The sequence below is a fragment of the Hyperoodon ampullatus genome, assembly GCF_949752795.1.
Source record: "Hyperoodon ampullatus genome assembly, chromosome: 15".
NCBI lineage: Eukaryota > Metazoa > Chordata > Mammalia > Artiodactyla > Ziphiidae > Hyperoodon > Hyperoodon ampullatus.
In genome coordinates, this window is record NC_136928.1 from 70,614,809 (window position 1) to 70,635,445 (window position 20,637).

General features: G+C 35.1%; 1 protein-coding gene across 3 annotated transcripts in view; it reads left to right on the plus strand.

The window, feature by feature from the left end:
• Window positions 1-20,637, plus strand: part of ATAD2B (ATPase family AAA domain containing 2B) — a 150,668-nt gene that overhangs the window by 111,555 nt on the left and 18,476 nt on the right. For 2 of the 3 annotated variants that reach the window (XM_079720413.1, XM_079720414.1), the window contains 2 exons: window positions 1,436-1,617; window positions 5,385-5,544. In XM_079720413.1, coding sequence (XP_079576539.1) covers window positions 1,436-1,617; window positions 5,385-5,544 — 342 coding nt within the window. Of the gene's footprint in view, window positions 1-1,435; window positions 1,633-5,384; window positions 5,545-20,637 lie in introns of all 3 variants that reach the window. The other variant, XM_079720412.1, reaches the window with a different exon arrangement.

The following is a 20,637-nucleotide window of genomic DNA, read 5'->3' on the forward strand; positions in this document are numbered from 1 at the left end:
TCAGTCCCCTGACTTAAGTAAGGACTGCATGCTAAGTCATTCAAAAGAGAGTTTCTTTTCCTAATACTAAAGGTGCAAAAAGATAAGATCCCCTTGCTTAATCTTTCATCCTCTTCTAGAAAATAGCACTCCTGTTTGTTAAAAAAATTTTTAAGCCTCTTTCTTTTTGTTCTGCTTTTTATGTTTCTCGTAGCTGTTCTTATAGGATATTAAATACATTTCCCATCCCTGCCAACTCGTTGCTTTTTCATACTTCTTTGTTTTCCAGTGGTTATATTATCCAATACTTTGTTTTTCAGTGGCTATACTATCCAATACTTTAATAATTTTATTGTCCTTTAGTGGCTCCTTTTCACATTTTCTCAGTGCTTTTAAGATGAACATCTATCAAATGACTATAGCTGTGGGGTTTTCCCCACAGAAACTTTGGAATATTCAACATGGAAGTTATACCTTCTGATTATTGGTTGTTGCCTTCTGTTAATCTAAATAACAGCATTTAAAATATTTCATTATTAAAATGATTCATTTTAATAAAGTATCTTGCATGTTCCTAGACATATTTTAGTCCCATAGATCTGAATTTTCTATGTTAAGGCTGAACATAGTTCTTTTTCTTTTTGAGTTGCTCCTGTGGACTTTCATTTTTCATCTTAGGGGCTATTTAGAAATTGGCGAGAATACTTAGGATTTTAATCCTGAGCTTCAGTGTGATATCAGGAAAATCTTTTAAGGAATTAGAGAGCATTATGGTTAGGCAAGTTAATACTTTACCTTCTAAGAAGATGTTTTGTTTGTTTTACAGTAGATAGTGAATACCATAGATTTTATATATCACACTTAAGCCTGGCTTTTCCATCTTCTTCATGTCTTTGGGATTCTTTTTTTAGTTACTACTTTTTTTTTTCCCCACTCCCTGCAGGTGCCGTTTACTATCCCAACTGTGTTGTAGTAAGAATATGAGGGTAGGAGACTTGTCTAAAATTAGAAGTCTTTGGGAATGGGAAGGATCAAAGAATTATTCTTTGTCCGTTTAAATTTCATGCATATAAGGCAACCTCATTTTGAGAAACAGTCTTTAAATAAGGTTGACTTCAGCAAATCAGTATACAAGTACTTCACCTGAAGATATTTATGTTGATACGAAATCTTTTTCTTAAAGTTGTATGTAAGTAATATCTCAGAATCAAATTATTTAAAATCATATCATTTGTGCTTTAAAGACGTCCTGTTGTAAGTTATTTTATAAAAGTAAAGCTATTCCCTAATGTACTTTTGGTTTCCATTCAAATTTTTACTTGCTGAATTCACATGGTTCACATGTATTTGGAATTCTCCTTTTCTTAAAAAAACATTTTGAGAGAGTGCCAGAAAAGTAATTGAGGTCCTGACCCTGCTATGTTGGAATCTTAACATTTTCTTCTACTTTCTTTAGGTCTTTGTGCTATGGAAGTTCTTCCACTTGCACTACCTTCTCCACCTCGTCAGTTATCAGAATCAGAAAAAATTCGGATGGAGGACCAGGAGGAAAATACTTTAAGAGAGTTGCGGTTGTTTCTCAGGGATGTAACCAAGAGGCTGGCCACAGATAAACGCTTTAACATCTTCAGCAAACCGGTGGATATTGAAGAGGTCTTGTTTCAGTAGTGTGCAAACAGTGAAGTTGAACTGGCTAAAAGAAAAAAATGTTGACATCTTTTTTTGGAAGGAAAAAAACAAAGGCATGGATGAATATTACCCCTAGCCTGTAAAATTTTAATCCATGTGATAACTACCAATGTCATCAGCAAACATCTGGTGACTTTTGGATGAAATTAATGACAATTTGTATATGTCCTCTTGATTAGTATTGATCTTTGTGATCTCCTACTCTTCAATTTAAGAAGAGGATTAAAAGTTACTTTAGTGAAATGTCCATACTAGACTATTTTTATTCCAGGATAAATCCTGCTTTCCAAAAGAATATTGGTATTAACCAATCAATACCAATTAAAATTGGCATTTCCCAAATTGGGTATACCTTACTGAAAGAGGTAGCTAAGAAACCTGAAATTTGTCTTTCATATTTTGGAAATGTCTGTGACTAAGATGCTGTATGAGGTTATAAGCACAGCCTATTATTTTTCTCTCCAAGAATTTTCTCTGCTCCGAGTGGAAAATTTCTCACTTTCTATGTGTATTGTTTTGTGTCCTTGTGGGAGCGTGGTTTGTGATGATGAGAAAAGAAATTTTCCATTTGGAATCTACTATAATACTGTAGAATAAATTTTATTTTGTTTTATCCTGGGATAATATAGTGTGTGGATGCACATAATGCAGTCTTTACTGGCATTCTTCTTATAGTTCAGACTCCATGTTTGAACAGCTTTGGTGTTTTTAGTTTTAATTTTTTTCTTCATCTTTTTTTAAATTTGAATTATGGAGTGATGCAGAGTTTAATGTTGTGTCCTCATTGTGAAATCTGTACTCTTGGATCAGAACAGATTCCTTTGGAATCATTACCTCATCTATGCCTGTGAGCTAGCATTATGTTTTTTCCCCTTGGAAAACCTGAAAATATCTATTCCCCCCACCTCCCCCTTTTGGGAATAAAGGGACTGTGTTTAATTTTATTTGTATGTTTATCCACAATACATAGTTTTAGCCATTTGATCCTTTCAGCAACCCCACAAGGTCATTATTATGTTGCAGTTGAAGAAACTGAGGCTTATTGGCAAGTGACACAGCCAACACTCAATGTTTCTTAAAATTCGAAGTCCACATTCTTTATATCACGGCTGTCAATCTTTTTCTACTGGAATAACAGGACTTGCCTATTTGCTCTTGCAATTAATACATATTTTATATTCGTGAAGCATATTTTTTCCCTCGTGGTATTTTCAGAAAGTCTTAAAACTATCAGCCCACTTTAAAGATTGTTATAAATGTTTATTTTTATTTCAAATTGGGTATGGGAACTCTGACACTTAATTGATAAGGACTTGCCCCCAAGTCAGCCTCCTATGCTGGGAGTGAACCAGTTTTGCCTTTGTCCAGGAAAGCTTTTTCTGTCTAACCAGAAGAGATTGTCACATTTCAAATGCCATCTGTGATAGATTGAAAGTTTTATAAATGATGGTAAGGCAGTGGAAGGGGATAGAAGATGTTGGTCAGTTAAAACGTTAATTTTAGGGTGATGTTTTCTCTTTTTCCTTTTTTTTTTTTTTTTTTGCGGTACGCGGGCCTCTCACTGTTGTGGCCTCTCCCGTTGCGGAGCACAGGCTCCGGACGTGCAGGCTCAGCGGCCATGGCTCACGGGCCCAGCCGCTCCGCAGCATGTGGGATCTTCCCGGACCGGGGCACGGACCCATGTCCCCTGCATCGGTAGGCGGACTCTCAACCACTGCGCCACCAGGGCAGCCCTTCCTTTTTTTTTCTTTTTTCTTTCTCAGGTTCATTTTGCTACTGCTTCTTTGTTTACTTTTAAGGCTGAAAACTTAGGGGTCTCTGGGACAGATAGAGGAAACTAAGATAACATTTTGATAACCTAAAACACAAAAACTTGTATTAAAATAATGAATTTGAAATGTCTAAAAACTTTATCAAATTCCAAAGCAAGTTGCAGAGGAAACAAAAGTTTAGAAAATAAGCGTTGAATTTAAATAAGCATAGGTGCTAAAATTTTATGGTCTTTAGTAATATAAATTTTCATAGTGCAAAAGTTTATTAAATGTTTTCCACGTGTACACAATACATGTCAATTGTCAGAGCCAAGGATCCAACTCATACCTTCTGGACTGTTCCTTGTTGAGTATAGTTCCACTATCTCCCCTATAAGGAGATTGGCTGGCTTTTTAGCTCCTAGAGAATGAAAAATAAATTAAAACATGCACACACATCTACCTAAAAATTTAAAAACATATAAATAATATGTATGTGTATATATATGCATATGTTTTTGTATATGCATATATGTGTATTTATTCATATGAATATATATTCAATATGTAAATTTTTAAAAAGGCATCAGTGGACTGCACTGGTGGTCCAGTGGTTAAGGCTCCACGCTCCCAATGCAGGGGGCATGAGTTTGATCCCTGGCTGGGGAGGATCCCACATGCCGAGGCCAAAAAAAAAAAAAAAAAAAAAAAAAAAAATCCCAAAAAGCATCAGTGCCATCTGCAATGGAGAAAACTAGGCTTTAGTTTCATAGAACAGAAATTACCCTATTCCCAGAATTTGGTCCCGGACTAATTGGACATTTCTAAGACTGTGTTTATGTCAGACCTAATTACTTGATTTGAGATTTGCATTAAGGAAGACAATACAGTCATACACACCTTGGAGATATTGTGGGTTCAGTTCTAGACCACTGCAGTAAAGTGAATATTGCAATAAAGTGAGTCACACGAATTCTTTGGTTTCCCAGTGTATATAAAGTTATGTGTACACTATACTGTAGTCTTCTTTAAGTATGCAATGGCATTATGTCTACAAAAAGTGTACATACCTTAATTAAAAAATACTTTATTGCTAAAAATGCTAACCATCATCTGACAACACAGGGTTGCCACAAACCTTCAGTTTCTAAAAAAATGCAATATCTGCAAAGCGCAGTAAAGGCAAGTGCAATAAAACAAGGTATACCTGTGGATATATAGGTTGGAAGAGCTTTCTTATTGGTCAAATGATACAAAACATACAATTTATTGGGCAGTCATGACCAATATCTCTATTTTGGGTTATCTCCCAGAAAATCACACTGAGGAAAATGTATTTTTTGCTGGTAGATTTGTTTATATTTAGGGACAAGGCCAGTAAACTTTTTCTAGTCATGAAAACAATACTTACTTTTGTTATACAGTTGACTCAAAATGTTTGTAATGAATCCAAAGGAGCAGAAAACTCTTTCCATGAAACGATTCATCCTGGAAAACTGAAAAAGATAATTTTTTTGTTTAGAGATTTTAAAGAGATTTACCCGAGAACATCTCTAATAAGAAGAAAAAAAAAATCTGTGTTTCTTTTTATTTTCCTTAAAAAATTTTTTTCTTGAGGTAACATTTATTGATGCTTACTGGGTATTTTTACCAATACATTTTCTTCTCAGGTGTGTCCAAAGGATTTAAAAAAAAAAAAAAAAGCTGACACAGTTTGTTTCATATTTCAAGATGAGAAACTTTTCAGAGTTGATTTAGATGTGACTTGAAACTGAAGCTTTTCATGGAAAGTATGACATAGTATCTTTAGTGGCATAAATTGTTCTATAATTTTATCCTTATCTGTAATTATTTCCTAGATATCTAGATTTAATTTTAAAATAACTGTATGGTTTTGTTGTGTGTTTTTATGAGTAGATTATATGAAATATCAGAAGTAATTTTCATTAAAATATCCTGTTTTAGGTTTCAGATTATCTTGAAGTAATCAAGGAACCAATGGATTTATCAACAGTAATCACTAAAATTGATAAGCATAATTACCTGACTGCTAAGGATTTCCTGAAAGATATTGACCTCATCTGTAGCAATGCTTTAGAGTACAATCCAGATAAGGACCCAGGAGGTAAGGATGCACTGGGCAATGTTGACTTTGGTGATCAATGAGAAGATAGTTTAAAATTTAAATAAAGCTTGACTATATTTCAGGTAGATAAATTAATCTTAATGACATATTACTGTATTTAGAAACTTCTTGATGAGGAACTAATAATATACTTAAATATTTAATTATTAAATTCATTTGTTAAATTACTAAATAATATATTTAAATTAGAGGATTTTATTCTTTTTTAAAAAATTTTATTGATGTATAGTTGATTTACAATGTTGTGTTTAATTTCTGCTGTACAGCAAAATGACTCAGTTATACATATATATATATTCTTTTTCATATTCTTTCCCATTATGGTTTATCACGAGATGTTGAATGTAGTTCCCTGTGCTATACGGTAGGACCTTGTTGTTTATCCATCCTATATATAATATTTGCTAATTCATTTATTAAATTATTAGATAATATATTTATATTAGAGGATTTTATTATTTTAAGTATTGTGTTCAGGGTTTAGTTTCTTGATTTACCTTTCACTTTTTGTACTTAGATTCTTATTTTTTTCAGGTAAGATGGAAAACTGAACAGTTGAGAATTTAAGATTTATTTATTTAGTCAACATCACCAGTGCTGATAGACACTGGTAATTTCGAATTTGTGGAAACTTATTGTGGATAAGTTTACTTATCAAAAGACCCCCTTTAGGTAGATAGACGTTATCTGTTCTATAGACTGCATGTATTTTTATATAATTTTATTATTTTACTCTTAATCCCACCCTGTACTCAAATCTGTAGTCCCAACTCTGTTAATGCCCTGCAGGGGAGACCTCCAGGAATAATCGGTAGTTAAACAAGATGAATTTATTGATACATTGTAATAAAGGAGAATGTATATCATGGGGAGCCATATAGGATTTGAGCTAGCATTAAGTGATTTTGGGGAGGGTTTAAGGAAGTAGGGCTTTGCAGTGGATTAGATGGTCTTAGGAAGTGGGAATAATTTGGGGACTAGGTATTTTTAGAACCTGGAAGGCAAGAAGAATGGAGCCAGGATAAAGTTGTGATTGGTAAAGAAGCGGCAGTCATTCATCTTACCCAGGATAGGATTATATTTGGTTATTTTTGTGGTTAGGAAAGTGTTCATACTTTTGTCTGTGTTCAGACATGATTATGGAGTGGTCTTGTTTTTATCTTGATCCATCATGGTCACAGAGTGGTGTTCTGTAAAATTGTTTATGTTTTTTTTTATTTTTCATTTTTAAAAATTATTTTATTTATTTTGCTGTGTTGCATCTTAGTTGCCGCACACAGGATCTTCGTTGCGTTGTGCAGGCTTCTCTCTAGTTGTGGCACATGGGCTCCAGAGTGTGCGGACTCAGTAGTTGCGGCGCGTGGGATTAGTTGCCCTAAGGCATGTGGGATCTCAGTACCCCGACCAGGGATGGAACCTGTGTCCCCTGCATTGGAAGGCAGATTCTTAACCCCTGGACCACCAGGGAAGTCCCAAAATTGTTTTTATGTTTCATATGAATACACCAAGGCCTGGCTGATAATGCCAGGCCCTTTCCCAGCTGGGAGGGGTCATTACTCTTTTTCTCACTCTGTTGAGAATTCTGTTTCTTCAACAGATGATATACAAGTAAGATGCTTTTTATTTTTAAAAAATTAACGCAAACTTTCAGTTATCCAAAGATATTCAGAATACAGTTTCTGCTTTATGTCTGTATTTATGGGCAGTGGTTCTTAACTCAGGCCACCTGTTAGAATGACCTGGATTTCTCATTTCTACATGAAGTTAAGTATTTCTTGTCTTAGTTTAGACCACAGTAAATTGCATACTTTAATTCCAAGTTAAGAGGCAGAATAAACTTTTATATAGCTACTCTTGGTTTCTAACAGTTTTTAAGCTTTGTATCAGGACATTTATATCTTATTGTTGTTTAGGTTTTTGTTTTTGTTTTTTTTACTTTTCACTGTATATCATAGAAAAATTTATGAGGATAAAAACGAAGAAAATTAAAGCAACCTATAATCATGTTACCTGGTGTTTTCTTTCTTTCTCTTTCCCTCTCTCCCTCCCTCCCTCTCTCTCTGCCACACACACACATACACAGATATTATATATGAAATACATGTATGAATAATATTTTTACTAAAATGAAAATATAACTTTTGTAAACATTTTCATTCATGTAATATTTTGTGAAAAGGTTATGAGTTAATGTATTTTTACCACATAATTTTTATCATGTGGATGTATTATAGTAGCTACTACCCTATTGTTGGACATATTAGATTTTTTTAGCTTTTTTCTCTATTATAACACTGATGAATATGGCATAAATTTTATGTATATCCTTAATTATTTCCTAAAGATATATTCCTTAAAGTGAAATTTCTGGATCAAAGATTGTATAATAATCTCTTTTAAGGCTTTTAAACTGTGTTGTTAAAACTTTCTCACAATTTAAAAAATCTTCTAGCAGCATCAGGGTCACTTGTTAACCAATATAGCAGTTTTGTGTGACTGAGAGAATCTCCTTTTCAGTGTAGATGGCATCTGCAACAGGGACACAGTTTGGCTAGTAAAGAATGGGCTGGCTGTCAGTCTCCTTTGATTCCCTTGCTGTGTTCTTGGTGAAGGTACAGTTGCACAAGTGTCTGTATAGTGGCCTTGAGCAGTGTGTGAGAGTACTTGAGTGCCTACACTCCCATCCTGTTAGTTTTTCAAGACATAGAGGTTACTGAAACTGTGCAGTAGGTAAGGAGAGCCTGGGCTTTGGATGTACACCTAGGCTTCAGTCCCAGTTTTATTTCCTAGTTCTTTAACTTGATCAAGTTAAGTCCTCTAAATTTTAGTTCCCTTAACTGCAAATAGGGATAATTATAGTACTTTTGTCACTGGGTAGATGTAAGGATTAGATGAGAAAATGTATTAGGTTAAACCTTATGAAATTGCCATTTTCATGTGGTTCAACTTGAATATGTTAGGCCCTTAGCATAGTGCCTGAGATGTGAGAAGTATTCCATAAAGATAAGTCATTCATGTATTTATTCTTGTTGTCATTATTATTTAAATTATGCTTTAATTTGTTATAAATTGTTTCCTTAGTGGGTACCTACATATTTGCTTTAGAATGACCCTTTGTACTTTGTGCTTATTAGTATATTCCCTGGATCACATTTAAAATTTAATCCTATTTTGGAACAAATCTAGGGACTGATAGTGAAAAATGAATTTGAGCAGTTAGAAAAAGCCAGTAGAAAGGATCAATCCAGATTCTCCCCCCACCCCGCCCTGTGTAACTTAATTATAACCACATTGAAATAATATTGCTTTTATGAAAGAAGCAATGATTTCTGGTGCATAATAACCTTTTACTACAGAATGCAGTTGTATAATCAAAGAATATGGCTCTATCTCACAGTTAGAGTTGACATGATACACTTGTAACTTTATTTCTTTACTGTTTTAGATGCAAAAAGTGTCATATAATTCAAAAGCATGATTTCGGCTCTGTTCAGATTTTTTCATATCTTCAGTCAAGAGCCCTTTTTTTCTTCTTAGCAACAGAACAACTTGTTATGTATTAGGAAAATAACCTCAGGGTCTGTTGTGTAGCAAGTGGAAATTACATGAATGTTGTATTACTTTTACAAGCTCCCATGAGTATTTGAAAGCTTACAGTGTTCTGTTTTGCAGAACACTTGGCCATTTGGGGAAAAAAACTAGCATGTACATAGAAGACAAAAGCCAGCATTCTGGAAGCTGTACATGTTACCTAAGTGTTTACCCAGATTCTCCCTTGAGGATAAAGTGGACAAAAGTTAAATATGTTAGCCAGAAGAATTTTAGTTTGTAGGTTCTAAATGTGACTAGTATCAGATATTTGATCCTAATTATTATCTTTTAAATATGTGATATATTTTATGTTTAACTGCTCCCCATTCTTTGTCTTGTACCACATGCCCCCTCTAGCCCTCAAGTGCATTCACATACATACCCTCATTTAACTAATTTTGATGAAATTTCAGGCCTAGTCTTGTAGTATTCTCAAAATCTTCTGTTTTGTACCAGTTGTTTAGGAATAAAGCTCACAGATTCACCCCAGCTTTTGGAGCCCTCTATGGGCTATGCTTCAGTCAAACTCATTCATATTTTCTATTAGTATTTGTAAGTATCATGTGCTGTTACTGAGCTGAGTGCTTAGAGTACTGTGACAGTCCTTGCCTCTTGAGATGGAGATATTCAGATCAGTAATACATATTGAATAATTACTATGTGAAATACATTATGCTATATGTTATAGTATTAATTTGCTAGGACTTCCTTAACAAAATACCACAGACTGTGTGGCTTAAACTACAGAAATTGATTTACCCATAGTTCTGGAGGCTAAAAGTCCAAAATCAAGGTGTTGGCAGATTTGGTTTCTTCTGAAGCCTCTTTGTTTTCGGAGGCTGCCTTCTTGCTGTGTCCTTACGTGGTCTTTTCTTTGTGTCCATGCACCCCTGGTGTCTCTTGTGTGTGTCCAAATTTCCTCTCCTTATAAGTACACAAGTCAGATTAGATTAGGGCCTGCTCTTATGACCTTCTTTTGCCTTGATTACTTCTTTAAAGTCTCTACTCCAAATACAGTAACATTCTGAGATATTGGGGGTTATAGTCTCAACATATGAATTTTTGCGAAGAACACAGTTCAGCCCATAACAGTTAATAAATAAGCTGCAGTCCTTCCTATCTAGAAACTCACTGTTTTATAGGAATGACAAATATCTAACTATTGGTAATTGTAATAGATTATTAAGGTGTAGAGATAGCATAGAGGTGGCAATTTTGAATTTTGTCTTGAGGCAGCAGCAGACGATTGTAATGCAGTTTCATAAGGTGTGTATTAGATATATGTACAGTGTGAGTAGAGCACAGAGGAGAAGACACTGGAGATGAACAAGATTAAAAAGGGCATTCATTTTAGGCTGAGAAAAGTAGTGTACAAAGGTATAAAAAAAAAGAGAATATGGCTGGAAAGTAGAGTGTCTGTGGAGGAATAGTGAGAAATTCACTCACTTCTCCACTCACTGAATCTCCATTTACTGAGCATCCATTTATGAAATATTTTCTGTGTGTAAATTGTGTTCAGTGCTGGAGATACGCACCTCTGGCCTGAGAGATGCCTAAAGGCTTCTTAGCGGGGAGTCCTGCAGATAAATAAATGTCATACTAAGTTCCCTATCTTCATTTGATCCTGTGTAAGGATTCCAGAGTTAATTCTCTAGATGATAAGGGGCCACTGGGTGGTTTTGAGACAGAAAGTGATTTGATTTGATTTGCATTTAAGAGTATAGTGTTATAGGCAGTATCAAAGGTCAAGGGAATGATGAGATGGAGGTTGGAAGACCAATTAAGATTCACTTGTGGGGAATTCCCTGGCAGTCCAGTGGTTAGGACTCAGCATGTTCACTGCTGGGGCCCAGGTTCAATCCCTGGTCAGGGAACTAAGATCCCACAAGCTGCGTGGCGTGGCCAAAAAAAAAAAAAAGATTCACTTGCTATGGCAGCATAGATTGAACATAGGGGGCTTAGTGACCAACCAATTATGTATGACTGACAGAAATCTAGAATGACATCTGAGTTTTTGTGGTCTGGGTGTTAGGAATCTGACAAGTAAACCAATGGAGGAACATGTTTATGGGCAGTATGCTAAGTTTAATTTTGGATGTGTTAATGTAAGTTACCTCTGGTACACCCAGATAAAATGCAGACATTGTATAGTAGTTGTATATGGGGGTTCAGAGATAGAAGTTTGAGTAAGAGACCTGGTTGGAGTCATAAGTGTATAGGGGTGAATGAGATCACATAGTCAGTATACAGAATGAAAAGAGAGGGGAGCCTAGAAGGAACCCTTCTCAAGGGAATATGGGTCCCAATTCTCAATTTAAGTCTCAGTCTCACTGTTGGTACTTCCAGTATGTTTGTTAAATGTGTTGCCTCTGCTGAGAGTGTGTATGTTTGTTCGTTCTTTCTTTTTTCTTGTTTTCATTCTTTCTTTTTAAATCAATTTTGTTGAGATGTAAGTTGTATACAAGAAAACCTAGTACATCATTTTTAAAACCATGCTTATCTTTTAAAATCCCACTTATCCTTCAAGGAATATTAAACGCTATGCACATGAAAGTTTTTTCTGATTTCCTTCCAGTTACACATAATCCCTTCGTCTTGGAATCATAACACTATGTAACTTTTCTGAGACACTTATTCCTTTCTTTTTTTCCTGGAGTGATTACTTATTTACATATCCTTATCCTGTATTTTAGACTCTAAGCTGATTGAGAACAGGATCTGTATAGACATCTTGTATGGAGCATATTCTTAATAAATGTGACCAGTGAGTAAATTTTATGAATTGTCCTCTTCTTAGATACTAACTGAAGTAGTCTCAGAGTACATAGAAATTATAAAATGGAGACATAATAACATAATGCAGATATCAACTAGTAAATACAGTAAAATTTCTTATTTATGAAATGATTTAGGACGAAAAATCATCCCATAAAAAATCAGTTTTAAAAAAAATATTATTAATCTTTCTTAATAATTTTGTTGAAAAAAACCCAGCTAATATACTTCTGTTCACCAAAATACAAAAGAAACATAGACACATTGAAGTAATTGTTACCTTCATAAAAGTAGTGATTGTATTAATTTTATTAATACTTATCAATTTATTCTAATAGCCATTACTTTTTATTGAAGGCAAAACTAGGTGGTAATATCTTTATTTTATAGATATAAGGAGATTGGGTCTCAGAGAGGTTATGTAATTTGTGTACAAACCCACAAATATTATATGGCACAACTGAATGGATTGTGATCTGTCTTAACTTCAAAGCGAGTATATATGGGGTTTTTCTGCTACGCTTATGTTACTTTTAAATTTCATGGATTTAGAGAATCTTAAGATTTTAACATATGAGACAAAATAAAAGAACTGGTGGTAAATATGTAGCTATTATTCATGTATAATTTTAAAGCAAGGAATTTAAGTCTGGTGGCCATGAGAGGGTCTCTGAACAACTACATACAAAATTGCATACATGTATACTTTTCCACCTTTATCACAAGCTTATAAGATTCAGGATGACTCCCCTACCCCTCAGAAAGATGAAGATCCAAGATATGGACATATCTTTTAATTTTAATCTGTGAGCTTACAGTTCTATGCTATGTATAAACTTAGACACTGTTCTAAGTTAAGAATGATTAAAAAGAATTGTAATGATAGGCATATTTAAAAAGCATTACCTTGTCAGATGCAGATGCTATTTATTTATTTATTTAGGCTGCTCTGTGTGGCTTGTGGGACCTCATTTCCCTGACCAGGGGTTGAACCTGGGCCCTAAACAGTGAAAGTATGGAGTCGTAACCACTGGAACGCCAGGGAATTCCCACAGATGCTCTTTATTGTTTATTTATTTTTTTTAAAAAAAACTTCTTGTTATTTTTTTTTTTTTGGCTGTGTCGGGTGTTTGTTGCGGAGCACGGACTTTCTCTAGTTGCGGCGAGCGGGGGCTACTCTTCGTTGCAGTGCACGGGCTTCTTATTGCGGTGGCTTCTCTCTTGTTGTGGAGGATGGGCTCTAGGTGCGTGGGCTTCAGTAGTTGTGGCACGTGGGCTTAGTTGCTCCGTGGCATGTGTGATCTTCCCAGACCAGGATCCAACCCTGTGTCCCCTGCATTGGCAGGCGGATTCTTAACCACTTTGCCACCAGGGAAGTCCCCACAGATGTTCTTTAGAATAAATTCCTTGTCCTTCAGATCAGTGGGAAATTTTTATGGAATTCTTTTCTTAATTAATTAATTCATTTATTCTTCTCCCCCCTTAAATTGGGGATGGAATGTGGGTGGGAAGCATGTGTTTAGAAAAAAACAAAAAGAAAGATCACTGAGTTATTTTAGAGTATAATGTGCTAGATACATGACCTTTATATTTAATTTTACCTCTTTTTTAGCTTTTTTCAAGCTGAAATGGAAAGCCAGTGGCAGAAAGTTGCTTGGGCTACAAATATCAGCTTGAAAGCATAGCTCCTTCTAAGGATATTCATTGTAGTTTTTTGTTTGTAGTGGTTAAAATTTGAAGGAACTTTAAAGTTCCAACAATAGAGCAATAATTTTGAAAAATTAAGGTTCATCTTTCTTTGGATTGTTACATAACCATTAAAATTTGGTTTTCAAAGAATGTTTTAAAATATCAGGAAACTTCTGATTCTGGCCAAGATAGAGTAAAAGGGACTGAATTTCCCCTTCTGCCTGAAACAATGGAGAAAAAAACCTGAACAAAATATTTGAAAAAACAATTTTGAAGACATTGGATATCAGGAAACGATGGAAATGATCTCTGAAGGATGGGAAGCTAACAAGTTGAGCACTACAGTTGCCTGGATAGCTTCCAGACTGTGGTACGGGAAGGAAGAAGCCAGGCAGAGCCTGGAAGTCTCCCTGAATTGCTGGGAATGTAAGGAGGCCAAAGTGGATCAAGTTCTCAGGGCAGGGTACCAGGAAGGAGAAAGCTGCACAGAGAGAGCACTCTGGAGATCTGCAGAAGAGCCTCCTCCAGTCTTTAGCTGAATACTGATAAGCACATATGTGTGAGGAAACTACCTGAGGCCGGAGAAACAGAGGGAATATTCCTTGATGTTTATATAGGGCTAGCAGTAGTGTAGCGAATAGTTAGAGGTGATAAACCAACAAGGAGAAAAGCTGAATCATAAAACTGTACACAATCCAAAAGAAGTGAGAAAAAAGAGGAAAAAGGGAACAAAGAGAATGTGGGACAAGTAGAAAGTAAATAGCAAGCATATTAATAATCACATAAATTATATTAAAAGCAAATGATCCCCTAAACCAGGGATCAACAAACTACAGTCAAACTGACTGCCTGGTTTTGTAAATGAAGTTTTTATAGTTGGAACACAGGCATGCCCATTTGTTTACATGTTGTCTAAGGCTGCTTTTATGCTACAGGGGCGTCTTTGAATACTTGCCAGAGACCTTATGGCTTAAGAAGCCTAAGATATTTACTCTCTGGCCTTATACAGAAAAACTTGCTGATAGCTGGCTTGAACATCACAAATATAGGCAGAGAGTGTATCTTGGATAAAAAAGCAAGACCCAACCATATGCTCCCTACAAGAAACCCACTTGATGAGACTGATACTCTACCTACTGCACTAATGAGGTTCCTTTACAAGAAACCCACTTTCTTGTTTGTTTATTTAAGGTTATTAAAAAAAAAACTTTTTCATTCATTCATTTTCCTCCCATATACTTTTTAAAAAATTGAGGCATAGCTGATTTATAGTATTATACAACTAATGATTCAAAATTCTTATAGATTATACTCCATTTAAAGTTACATAAAATATTGGCTATATTCCCTTTGCTGTACATTATATCCTGTAGCATACTTGTTTTATACATAATAGTTTGTACCTCTTAATCCCCTACCCTTATCTTGTCTCTCCCCCTTCCCTCTCTTCACTGGTAACCACTAGTTCTCTATATCTGTGAGTCTGTTTCTGGTTTGTTACATTCATTTGTTTGTTTTATTTTTTAGATTCGACATATAACTGATAACATACAGTATTTGTCTTTCTCTGACTCATTTCACTAAACATAATACCCTACAGGTCTATCCATATTGTCATAAATTGCAAAATTTCATTTTTTTAATGGCTGAGTAGTCCATATATATATTCCATGTGTGTGTGTATGTGTGTATATGTATATGTATGTATATATATATATATCATCTTCCTTATCCATTCATCTGTTGATGGACACTTATGTTGCTTCTGTATCTTGGCTATTGTAAATAATGCTGCTATTAACATTGGGGTGCATATAGCTTTTTGAATTAGTATTTTTTTTTTTTTTTTTACAAGAAACCCACTTTTTTTTTTTTTTGCAGTACGTGGGCCTCTCACTGTTGTGGCCTCTCCCGTTGCGGAGCACAGGCTCCGGACGTGCAGGCCCAGCGGCCATGGCTCACGGGCCCAGCCGCTCCGTGGCATGTGGGATCCTCCCGGACCGGGGCACGAACCCGTGTCCCCTGCATCAGCAGGCGGACTCTCAACCACTGCGCCACCAGGGAAGCCCCCCACTTTAAATATAAAGCTACAAATAGATTAAAAGCATGAAATACCATAATCATACCAAGTTGGAGTGATTATATAAATATCAAAGTTGATTTCAGGCCAAAGATACCTGGGTTAAAGAAGATTATTTCATAGTTATCAAGTACACATAATAATTCTAAATATTTATTGCTTCTGAAACAGCTTTAAAATTCATGAAGCAAAAATTGATAGAACTACAAGGAAGAATAGAGAAATTCGTAATTTCTTGGAGACTTAAATATCCCTCTCTTAAAACTAGATAAGGCTAGTACACAGAAAGTCAGTAAAGATATAGAAGACTTGAACAACCCTATCCATCAACTTTATCTAAGTGATATTTATAGAACACTTTTCCCAATGGCAACATATATACACATTATTTTCAAGTGCACTGGAATGTTCACCAAGATAGAACATATTCTGGGCCACAGAATGAGTCTTATTAAATATAAAAGGATTCAAGTCATACAAAGTATGTTCTTTGACCACAGTGGAATTAAATTAGAAATCAATAACAAAAGGTTATTTGGAAAAGATATTTGGAAACTAAATACCACGCTTCTAAATAACTCCATGGATCAAGGAAGAAATCAAAAGAGAAGTTTAAAAATTATTAAAGTGGATAAAATGAAAATATAAAAACTTACAAGGTACAGCTAATGCATTACTTAGGTGGAAATTTATAGCACTAAATACTTAAATTAGAAAAGAAGAAAAGTCTCAAATCACTGACCTGAGCTCCCAACTTGAGAAACTAGGAAACAGAGAGCAAATGAAACCCAAAGTAAGCAAAAGAAAGGAAATAATAAAGATTTGAGCAGATCAATAAAATAGTAAACAGGAAAAAAAATTGAGAAAACCAAGGAAACCCAAAGCTGGTTCTTTTAGAAGATTGGTAATTGATAAATCTCTAGTGGGGCTGGTCAGGATAACGAGAAGTCACAAATTACCATTAACAAGAATGAAGGAGGTAACATTACTACATATTCTGCAGATATTAAGAGAACAGTAAGGGAACATTATGAACACCTTTATGCCAATACATTTGACAACTTCGGTAAATTGGATAAATTTGTTGAAAGACAAAAAAAAAGCTCATGAAAGAAGAAATGTATAATGTGAATAGGTAATTCTTTTTCTATTAAAGAAATTGAACTAACAGTTAAAAACATTCCCATTAAGAAAACTTCAGGCCTGGATGCCTTCACTGGTTAATTTTACTGAACATTTAGGGAAAAAAATAATACCAGTTCTACACAAACTTTTCCAGAAAATTGAAGTGGAGAGAATTCTTTCCAACCTAGTCTATAAAGTTAGCATTACTCTGAAAAAGATATTACAAGGGGAAAAAAGAAAAAAGACCAAATAAACTATAGACCCGTATCCCTCATGAACATAAACAAAATTTTGACAAGTTACATCCAATATGTTAAAAAGATAATACCTTGTGATTAAGTAGGGTTTATTCCTGCTTGAATATGCAAGGAATGCAAGATAGGTTTAAAATTTGAAAACCAATCGATGTAAGTCACTGTGTTAACAGACTAAGAAATGATTATCTCAGTCAGTGCACAAAAACATTTGACAAATCCAATAGGTATTCCTGAGTACAAAGTGTAAGCAAACGAGGAGTAGAAAGGACCATCCTCAGTCTGATTAAGGATATCTACAAATAGCCTACAGTTCACATCATACTTAATGACAGAAGACTAAATTCTTCCCCTTAAGATCAAGAACATGGCAAAGATGTCCACTTTTACCACTTCTACCCAACATTATACTGAAGCTTCCAGCAAGTGCAGTAAGGTAAGAAAAAGAAATAAGAGGCATCTAGTTTGGGAATGAAGAAGTAAAACTATCTTCATTTGTAGACAACATGATGTCTACATAGAAAATCCTATGGAATTTGCAAAGACACTGTTAGAACTAGCAAGTGTGTTTAGTGAGGTTGCAGGATACAAGATCAATATATAAAACTCAGTTGTATTTATGGAAATACAATACTAGCCCCAAACAATAGCAAATTGAAATTTTAAATTACTATTTACATTAACATGAAAAAACATGAGATGTTGATAAATCTGACAAAAGATAGGCAAGACCTATACATTGAAAACTACAAAGCATTGCTGAGAAAAATTAAAGAGAACCTAAATAGACTGAGAGATATATTGTGTTCATGGATTGGGAGACTCAACATTGTGAAGATGTCAGTTCTCAAATTGAACCACCTCATTTGGAATTCCAGAAGGCATTTTATAGAAATGGACAAGGTGATTCTAAAATTCATATGAAAATGGAAAGGATCTAAAATAGTCAAAACAGCTTTGTAAAGTAAAAACAGAGTTGGAGGACTTAAAGTTAGGGTAATCTAGACAAGTTAGGGTAATCAAGACATAAATTTAGGGTAATCTAGACAGTGTAATATTGGCATAAAGAATGACAAATAGAGGGCTTCCCTGGTGGCGCAGTGGTTGAGAGTCCGCCTGCCGATGCAGGGGACACGGGTTCATGCCCCAGTCTGGGAAGATCCCACATGCCGTGGGGCTGCTAGGTCCGTGAGCCATGGCCGTTGAGCCTGCGCGTCCAGAGCTTGTGCTCCACAACGGGAGAGGCCACAGCAGTAAGAGGCCCACGGACCGCAAAAAAAAAAAAAAAAAGAATGACAAATAGAGCAATGGACTAATATGGAGTCCTGAAAGGGACCCACACATATAGAGTCAGTGGCATTTTGACAAAGGTACAAAGTCAGTGCAGTGGAGAAAGTAGTCTTTTCAACAAACAGTGCTAGAACAATTGGATATAAGTATGCAAAAAAAAGACCTCTTATCTATATAAAGAATCTCAATGGATAATATACCTTAAATATAGAAGCTATCTTGTATCCAGACTATTAAAAGAATTCTCAGAATTTAATAATAAGGGACTTCCCTGGTGGCACAGTGGTTTAGAATCTGCCTGCCAATGCAGGGTATACGGGTTCGAGCCCTGGTCTGGGAACATCCCACATGCCGTGGAGCAACTAAGCCCAAGTGCCACAACTACTGAGCCTGCACTCCAGAGCCTGCAAGCCACAACTACTGAGCCCGCACGGCTAGAGCCCATGCTCTGCAACGAGAGAAGCCACCACAGTGCGAAGCCCGCGCACTGCAATGAAGAGTAGCCCCCGCTTGCTGCAACTAGAGAAAGCTGACGTGAAGCAACGAAGACCCAACGCGGCCAAAAATAAATAAATAAGTTTATTTAAAAAATTTAATAATAAGAAAACAACCCAATTAAAATAATAGGTATAAGATTTGAAGACACTTCACCAAAGATGATATACAGAGGGAAAATAAGAACATGAAGGTATACTCAACTTCATTAATCTTTAACAAAATGCAAATCAAAAGCATAATGAGATACCACTAAACACCTATAAGAATGTCTAAAATTAAAAAGACTGATCATACCAAGTGTTGACACTTGGAACTGGAATATAGGAATATAAAATGGTGCAACTTTGAAAAAGCTTGGCAGTTTTAAGATTGTTAAACATACATACACCCATTGTTGAGCTAGCCATTCCACTCTTAAATATTAACTCAAGGGAAATGAAAGCATATGTCCATATAAAGACTTGTTCATGAATATTTGTGTAACACTGTTTATAATTGCCAAAACCCAGAACCATCCCTAATGTCCATCAACATGTGAATGGATAAATTGTGTTATATCCAATAGTGGAGTACTACTCAGCAATAAAAAGGAATGGAGTGTTGATGCATACAATGCAATAGGTTTTTTTAAAAAATTAATTTTTAATTGAAGTGTAGTTGCTATACAATATTATATAAAACAATAGGTATTAATGTCAAAATAATTATGGCAAGTAAAAGAATCCAGACAAAAAAAGAATATATACTTTATAACCCATTTATATATGTATTTATAAATATGTTAGAATTATATATACATTAATATATAGAGATATATATGCAATTCAATATATATTATAGTGTACATAATTATAGAAAATATGAAGTAATCTATGGTAACAGTAAACAAACAGATCTGTGGTTCCCTGGGAATGGAGGGTTGTGTAAAGAGTGAAAGGAAGGATGACAGAGGGGCACAAGGAGACTTTTGGTGATGGTGGATATATTCATTATCTTGATATAATGATGATGTTATGGATTTGTACTTATGTCAAAGCATATCACAATGTATACTTCAAATATGTGCAGTTTATTATATGTCTCTTATGCCATAATCTTTTTTCTTTTTTTTAAGGCTTAGGGAAGTACAAAATTTTAAATAATAAATACAGATTACACATTGTGGCTTTTGGTCATAAACTGTCGAGATCTATATTCATTTGCCTACATGATATCTCCACTTGGATTTTTTTTTTTTTGAATTATATTTTACTTATTTTTTTATACAGCAAGTTCTTCTTAGTCATCAATTTAATACACATCAGTGTATACATGTCAATCCCAATCTCCCAATTAATCACACCACCACCCCCACCCGCTGCCGCTTTCCCTGCTTAGTGTCCATACGTTTGTTCTCTACATCTGTGTCTCAATTTCTGTCCTGCAAACTGGTTCATCTGTACCATTTTTCTAGTTTCCACATGTATGCGTTAATATATGATATTTGTTTTTCTCTTTCTGACTTACTTCACTCTGTATGACAGACTCTAGGTCCATCCACGTCTCAACAAATGACCCAGTTTTGTTCCTTTTTATGGCTGAGTAATATTCAATTGTATATATGTACCACATCTGTACCCATTCGTCTGTTGATGGGCATTTAGGTTGCTTCCATGACCTGGCTATTGTAAATAGTGCTGCAATGAACATTGTTGTCATGACTCTTTGAATTATGGCTTTCTCTGGGTATATGCCCAGTAGTGGGATTGCTGGGTCATATGGTAATTATAT